Source organism: Myotis davidii, unplaced genomic scaffold (assembly GCF_000327345.1).
Source record: "Myotis davidii unplaced genomic scaffold, ASM32734v1 scaffold1377, whole genome shotgun sequence".
Classification (NCBI taxonomy): domain Eukaryota; kingdom Metazoa; phylum Chordata; class Mammalia; order Chiroptera; family Vespertilionidae; genus Myotis; species Myotis davidii.
In genome coordinates, this window is record NW_006288854.1 from 396,501 (window position 1) to 404,484 (window position 7,984).

At 41.8% G+C, this 7,984-nt stretch overlaps 1 protein-coding gene across 1 annotated transcript in view; it reads right to left on the minus strand.

Moving 5' to 3' along the window:
• The window catches only part of RNF121 (ring finger protein 121), a 69,109-nt gene that overhangs the window by 7,499 nt on the left and 53,626 nt on the right, over positions 1 to 7,984 (minus strand). The window contains 1 exon segment of the mRNA XM_006761040.2: positions 4,779 to 4,951. Coding sequence (XP_006761103.1) covers positions 4,779 to 4,951 — 173 coding nt within the window.

Genomic DNA, 7,984 nt, shown 5'->3' on the forward strand with positions numbered 1-7,984 from the left:
GTTCCCTTGCCCAGGCCTGAAGCCTGGGTCAGAGGCGTCAGGCTTGGGCGGGGGGTGGAGCAAGCGATCAGAGAGAGATGGGAGTCCCCTGCCCAGGAATGATTCCTGGGCCAGACGCCTCAGGCCTGGGCAGGGGCCAGAGCCAGTGATCGGGGGGAGATGGGGTTCCCCTGTCCAAGCCTGACATCTCTGGCGGAGGCGTCAGGCCTGAGCAAGGGGCCGATCCTGTGATTGGAGGGTGATAGGGGTCAACGCCTGCGGGCTCCCAGTATGTGAGAGGGGGCAGGCTGGGCTGAGGGACACTCCCCCCCCCCCCACACACACACCCAGTGCATGAATTTCGTGCACCGGGCCCCTAGTAAGAAGATAATTACTTAAGTTCATATTACAAGTTTCTCCATGTGAAGACAAACCAAAGAGCTACTCTACACTAAGAACAGTGAAAAGGAATTGAGAATGCTTGCTAATATACTTACAAAGCCTCCTGGTTTCATTTCTAAGAACCCCGAGCCGAATAAATCACACATCTCTTTAGGTCAAACCACCCTCAAAGGGGAACCACGCGATGACTAAAACGAGTTCCTGACATGGTAAGCAGAACAGCTCCAACATCAACTATGACTTTCTGGGGTAGCCATGACCACAAAATGTACAAAAGACTATGAAAAATGATCAGGACTGAACATATGGTCTATCCATACAGTGGAATATTATTCAGACTTAAAAAGGAAGAAAATTCTGATACATGCTACAACATGGGTGAACCTTGAAGACATTATGCTAAGTGAAATAAGTAAATCACAAAAGTCTAATATTGCACGAGTCCACTTATATGAGGTACCTGCAGTGGTCAAATTCAGAGACAGAAAACAGAATGGTGGTTGCCTGAGGCTGGGGGAGGGGAAACTGCAGAGTTACTATTTAATGGGTATAGAGCTTCAGTTTTACAAGTGAAGAGTTTTATGGATGTATAGTAGTGATGGTTGCAGAACAATGTAAATATACTTAATGTAACTGAACTATACACTTAAAATGATTAAGATAGTAAATTTTGCTATATGTGTTCTTTTAGTCCTCACTAGAGAATATGTTTTTATTGATTTTAAAGAGAGGAAGAGGGAGAGAAAGAGGAATATCGATCAGAAATTGAACCTGCAACCCTTTGGTGTATAGGACGATGCTCCAACCAACTGAGCCACCGGCCAGGGCAATGTTATGTGTATTTTACCACAATTAAAAAAACAAACAAACAAGGGCTGCTACTGAAATGGGTGGTAGTGGTGTTAGTAAAGACTGTACTTGGGTCATACTTGATACATTATAGATGGTTGACAAATAACTGCTGCTTGAATAAATGAATGAATGAGTTGTCCAATGAATGTATGGAAGGCAGAAATTTCTTGGCTTCTTCAAATTGCCTGCACAAAAGCATTGATCAGATTTTGTTTTTAAGGTCAGGGTTATTCTTGAAATTGAGGTTTCCGTGGCTCAGAGACCCAGAGCACAAGGCCCACTTGACCAAAGACGGGCAGAAACAAGAGAGTCCTGGAATTCTCAGGGTTGGGAAGAACTGTAAAGGCACTGCAATATATCCCTTTACTCTATGCTGAAATGCCTTCTCCCACACCCTTGCCTGGTCTCATCTGCTGGCATCCCAAGCCCTAGAAGAAGGCCTGTCACTAAGTCTCAGCAATATTTGCTATGGGAAATAACGAATGAACTCCTGGTGACTCACCTAGTACTACCACAAGCCATTCTAGTCTTCCTATGACCCACTCTGCTGCAAGATGGGAACATGGGGAAACAGCAAACTGTCCATAGTTAGGGTCAGCAAGGTCACATTCTGTTGGACAGGTGCTGGATAGAGTGGCTCCTCTGAAAGGGATAGCCATTCTCAATGTCAATTACCTAGGAAAGAAGTAAGTCCTCACATAAGATATGAGGATTCAGAAGGCTGGCCTGAGGAACAGAGGAAGGGGTGGCATATTTTTATCAGGAACAAAGGCTCTAGGTCCAGACATTTGGAAAATAGTTGTCTAGATGTGGTGGGTGCCAAAGTGCCACTAGCTACACAGCGGTAGGCTGAGAGTTGGTGAAGGCAGGGTCTGGAAACCTGGAAAGCAGGCAACCTGGTAAATCAGATTAACCTCAGCCAAGTACGCTTGGCTTATTTTCCTGCTCTCATCCTCCACCTTTTAATAAACCCCAATGTGACTGCTTGATCCTTCTGTTCTTATGCTGAGATACAGAGTTTATACATGGGCCAGGCTATTAAATGAGCATATGGGGTAATAAGATCCCATAAAGGGAGGGAGAATATGAGGGGCCAAGAGCTGGTATTTGAGGCACTCTCCACCCTAACAAGAGATTCTCCTGCCAGGTCTTTTGGGAAAGCTGGAATTTATTATCTTTTAAGGATTATCAGCTGTAATCATTAGAATTCTTCCCAATAATTCTTCCCAAGAACATGGAAAGAGCCAATGTAATGATCCCATCTCCTCTAGAGGAGAAGCCATTTGTGGATCAGTTCTGAGCTCAGTCCCATTTGGACAGAAGAGGGATTTTGTAGATTGGTTATCAGCGACTACCTGAGGGAATTAAGGCCCTGCTTAAATTGGCAGCTGATAATAACCTTGAAATAAAGTTGGCAACAAGCTGGGAAAATCAGAGAATTGGTCTTGTAAAAACAGAATCAGAAGGAAAAGAAATCACTAGAGGGTAAAGGATAGGATACTGGCAAGAGGGGACTGTGAAAAGCTGGCTATGCTATAAAAGCAGTCTAAGAGAAAAGCTGTTGTTCAAAGTGCAGTTAGTAATTAGATAATCGGGGGTCCAGAAATCTCTTCTGGGAAGTGAAATGGGTAAAGGAAGAGCTGAAGCATACACAAATGTGTACGAGACCGCAAAATGCAGCTAAAACATAAGACAGTTGTTCAAAAAGTATCTAATAAGCTGTCCACAAAGTGACCCAATATACTTTGTTTTCAATTTGATCCATTACAGGAAAAATAAATAGCCCATGATACTGAGAAACAAAGTTCTAGATCTGAAACTACTATACTTGATTAAAAGTATCCAAGGTGATGGTTGAGTATTATTTAACCTAAATTGGCCTGTGACACAAATGAGATTGCAGAAGCATGACATACAAGATTACACAGCAAATAGTCTCCCACCTGCAAACTGCCTCAAATCCTTCCGGAGTTCCCGAAGCACCTCACATGTCGTCAGTGCAGATCCTTTCCTGTTCTTATCACTTGGTCTCCAGAGATATCTGCTGCCTAACAGCTAGGACTGGTATTTGGATGCTCCCAGAGAACCTATTTCCCTAATGTTCTCCCAGGGTTTCACCCCAAGCTGTCAAGAACATCTGAATGCCCATTGGTTCCCCTCCATCAGACAGAGCCACATGTATTTCAGCACAGAAATGGAGAGATGTCCATTAAATTTTTAAATATTCTTCCTTGCAGTGGCGTCTAATGGGATGACACTGAGATGGGGAACACTTTTGTGTTGTTTACATAATTAAGAGAATGTAAATAGCAAAACAAATACATATTTCCATTATGAAGGAAAAAAGGGGATATTGATGTAGGTTTCTCAGATTGGCTATTTTACCCATATTTTAAGCTTGAAGAATTTCTCCATGGTCTCCAGCTCACCCTCTTAGAGCATTTCCTATCTCACTAAAGTGTACACCATTCAAGGAGTTGCTTGAGTTAGAAATCTCAGCTTTGACACCTACTTTTCCTTCATATTTTTTCCTTCAGGCTCCAGAACTAATCTATATCCAAGTCCCATCAAACTTAACTACAAAATACTTCAAAATAGTGCTCTTCTCTCCCTTTCTACCATCTCTACGCTAATCCAAGCTACCTTCATCTTTCCCAGACTACTGCATTTGTCTCTTAAATAGTCTTAAGTGGTCCACTCTAACCTGTAGACCCCTCTCCAATCTGTTCTCTACCCAGTAGCCAGTACGATCTTTTCAAAATGCAAATCTGATAATGTCATTTTCTATTGTAGCCTTCCAGTCTTTTTAGTATAAAAAAACACAATCTTTCCTTCGTCCTATAAGGCTTTTTCTAGTCTAGCCTCTGACTATGTCTCCAATTATTTCACTACATTCTCAGCCCTACAACCATATTAGCCTCAGTTCTTCAAAATTCCCACCTTTTCTCCCACCACAGGACTCTTATACTCGCAATTTTCTCTACCTCGTTTCACTTCACTTCATCTAGTTAATGCCTATACATTGTCTGAGTCAGCTCAGTAGTCACTTCTTCAGAGAAGCGCTTTGAGACCCACAACGAGGTCAAATGCTACTATTACATTTATTCATTGCATCATGAACCTTTCCTTCATAATATTTATTAAATTTACAATTTTATATTTATTTTTGTGTTTATTACTCTTAATACCTTTGTGTCACTAGAGAGTAAAGTCCAATTAGGCAAGGACCATATCTGCTTCTGGGTGTACACCTTTACAATCCCAGCACACACAGCGTTCAGGCACATAGGCATTACATAAATAATTTTTGGATGAATGCTAACTTCCTTCAGGGTAAAGTGGTCCTTTCCTATAATGATCCTAAAGTTAAAAATTCCAGGGTACATCTGAGATCTGACTTTGCAAATTTTAAGGAAGAAATCTCCATACCTACCACCCACATCTTGAAGGATTTTATCTGGCTCCTCTCTTCGGTCAAACAAGTGATGCTATCCTGAACTCTCTGGAGGTGGCAGGAGGCAGTATTAAGAGCCAGGTGAACTCACCCCTATGGTAGACGCCATGTAGTCTGCACACATTTCTGCAAAGTCCCGCTCAAGAACACCATAGTAGAGGCCATAGAAGAGGAGAGAAATGCCAAAGTCCATGGCATCTTCTGGTTTGATCCTGTAAAGGAAGTAGCATGGCCTGTCCTGAGACACCACTGCTTTGTATTCTACTCTGGGACACAGAAGTAGGTTCCTAAAAGTGGGAGGTTCAAGGGCTAGAGCAAGTGTTGGCAAACTAAGACCAAATCCAGCCTGCTGTATTGATATTGTCCGTGGGCACCAATTGAACAGGCTTGCATTGTGAGCTTCAAAGACGAAGCCAGGGTATCCCCTTCTGCCCCACTTCCCCACTCTGTTCCCAGTGCCTGCCTCCTCCAACTGGCAACCATGCACTGCAGCTGCCACGGGCCTGCTCTGGTTGGCACCTACATATTGGGGACTTACTTCATACCCGCCTTTTCAGGCTACTGCTTCTGAGAATGTCTTGCCTGATGGCAAGCAGACACAAATATTCCCATCATCTGAGACAGCCCATGGGTGAGGGAAGGAGTTTTCTCTCATTATAGAAGTACCTATATTATATCCTAGATTTCGACTTTTATCTCACAAAGCCTAAAATATTTAACCCTTTACAGAAAAGTTTGGCAACCACAGTTTTTAGAAAAAAAGTTAGTCAGTTACAGACAAGCTACCATAAAATGTTAAGCTGCACCTATGCATATTCTGTATGTCATCAAGTTAAACTTTGGTCCACATCTATTCACCAAGAAGAACAAAGTTTTTTTATTGAATATATTGGGGTGACACTGGTTAATAAAATTATATAGGTTTTAGGTAGAAGGACAAAGTGCTTGCCTGTAATATCAAGAGATTTGTTTTAATAAGTCCAAGGACCAATAATTTGCTACCTTGAGTCTATAAATATTTAGTATAGAAAAGTACCTTTGTTAAAATATTTGTACCCTGCTTGGTGTGGCTCAGTTGATTGGAGCGTCATCCTGTGCACCAAAAGGTTGCAGGTTCAATTCCAGGTCAGGGCACATACCCAGGTTGCAGGTTTGATCCCCGTGCAGGAGGCAACTGATCGATGTTCCCCTCTCAAATTGGTCTCTCTCCCTCTCCCACTTCCTCTCTCTTTAAATTTAAAAAAAAAAAAAATTGTACCAGGAGCTGTATGTGTTCACTTAAAGCTGTAAATGATATTTATCTTAAAAAGATGAATTTGCTCATTAATCTTGTAATATTTAACCTATTAACTAGAAATCATGATTTTTCACCAACTGACCTATCAGTAGCATAAAAATGGTCAAGATTCCCAATTCTGTTTTCTTCCTTGTAGAGTTTATGAGAATAAAAAGAAACTAATTATAGAATAAATGGCTTTAAAATATAAGGCAGAATCTTGATTTTAATTATTTTAAGCCACACAGGTAAAAACATATCTGGAAATATCTTGCTTTTTTTTATGAGATGTGTTAGACTCTATACTGATGAGTTCCTTTGTGGAGCCAGTTTATTCTTTCAGCCTGTTCTACCCCAAGTAATAATTCCATGGCTGCCCTCTCACTACATAGTGTACTAGGTTTGGGGAAGAGGCCAATGGTCATGAATTTAAATTTGAATCCTAAATCCGTTTAGCTTCAGTACACTGTCACAGGCTTAGGATCATCCCTCGTGATCCACAAACCTCATCCCATCAGCCAGGAAACCACATTCCCACCCTCTTCTGCTCTACTCACTATACCCACCAGTCCCAAAGCCCAGAATTTCTTGGCTTCTACCTCAGTTGGGGGTGGGTAGACATGTATGGTGAAACATATATTTTTGGAAAGCTTATGACAATAGAAAGTAATAGCCAGACTCCTACTCCTAGCAATGTAACCTTAGGAAGCACCAGAGCAATGTTACCTGTGACAACACTAAATAGAAAAACAACCTAAGTGCCCAACAATGGAGCAGGAGTTAAATGCCCACAGGTTAACTTTCTAGAACTGTTTCCTTAGAAATCTGATAAAGTGGATTGTCAGCTGTGCTCCAAAGCAACAATGCTTATACATTAAACATGGCCTGTGATCAGTACACTGCATCTGGACTGGGAGATTCTTGAAACTGAATGTGTTCCTTGGCGAGGGGGGACTTCTGGGACAGGTGTCTCACTTTCTCACATCTCAGCCCTGGGACTACTATGAGAACTTCTGTAGACAGTGCCCTGCAATTTCCTGTCTTGTATCCTTCTAGGTCAGTGGTCGGTAAACTGCGGCTCGCGAGCCACATGTGGCACTTTGGCCCCTTGAGTGCGGCTCTTCCACAAAATACCACGTGCGGGCGCGCACATACAGTGCGATTGAAACTTCATGGCCCATGCGCAGAAGTCGGTTTTCGGCCTGGTTAGCAAGTCTATTTTGAAGAAGTGGCGTTAGAAGAAGTGGGGGTACGTTTGCTGAGGTCAACCCCTCAGATTGAGGACATTTTTAGCAAAGGCCAGCTTAGGAGTACCCTAATTAAGTTAATAGCAATGCACCTACCTATGTAGTTTAAGTCTAAAAAATTTGGACCTCAAAAGAAATTTCAATCATATTGTTGATATTTGATTCTGTTGACTAATGAGTCTGCCAACCACTGTTCTAGGTGGATCTGTTGCCAGGTGTGGTCAACTGTCTCCCATGAGTTCAAATGTCTAGTCCAGGGTCAGCAAATTTTTTCTGTAAAGGGTCAGATAGTAAATATTTTAGTTTTGTGGCCCATATAGTCTCTGCCACAATTATTAAAATCTGCTGTTTTACTGCAAGAGCAGCTATAGACAACATGTAAACAAATGTGTGTGACTGTGTTCCAGTAAAATATTTTTCTTATTTTATAAAAACAGGAAGTAGGCCAATTTGGCCCACAGGACATAGTTTGCCAACTCCTAGTCTTCTTGAACATAAGATCACTCAGGTTGAGTGGATGCTGCAATAAATATATGGACAAGGAAAATAGTTCTATTAGGGAGATAAAGTAACAGGAAATTGGCTATAATTATTCTTCTTCTTATTTGTTATATTTTTCCACTAAAATATAAATTCTTAGAAAATATAACCAATGGTTTGAAACTCTAACTCTGTATTATCCAACATTCCTTTATCTTTGTCAGCACAATAGTAGAGGGCCCACCCTCGTATCCCCCCCATGTCTCGAGTTTCCTATCCTGGGTTACCATGTCC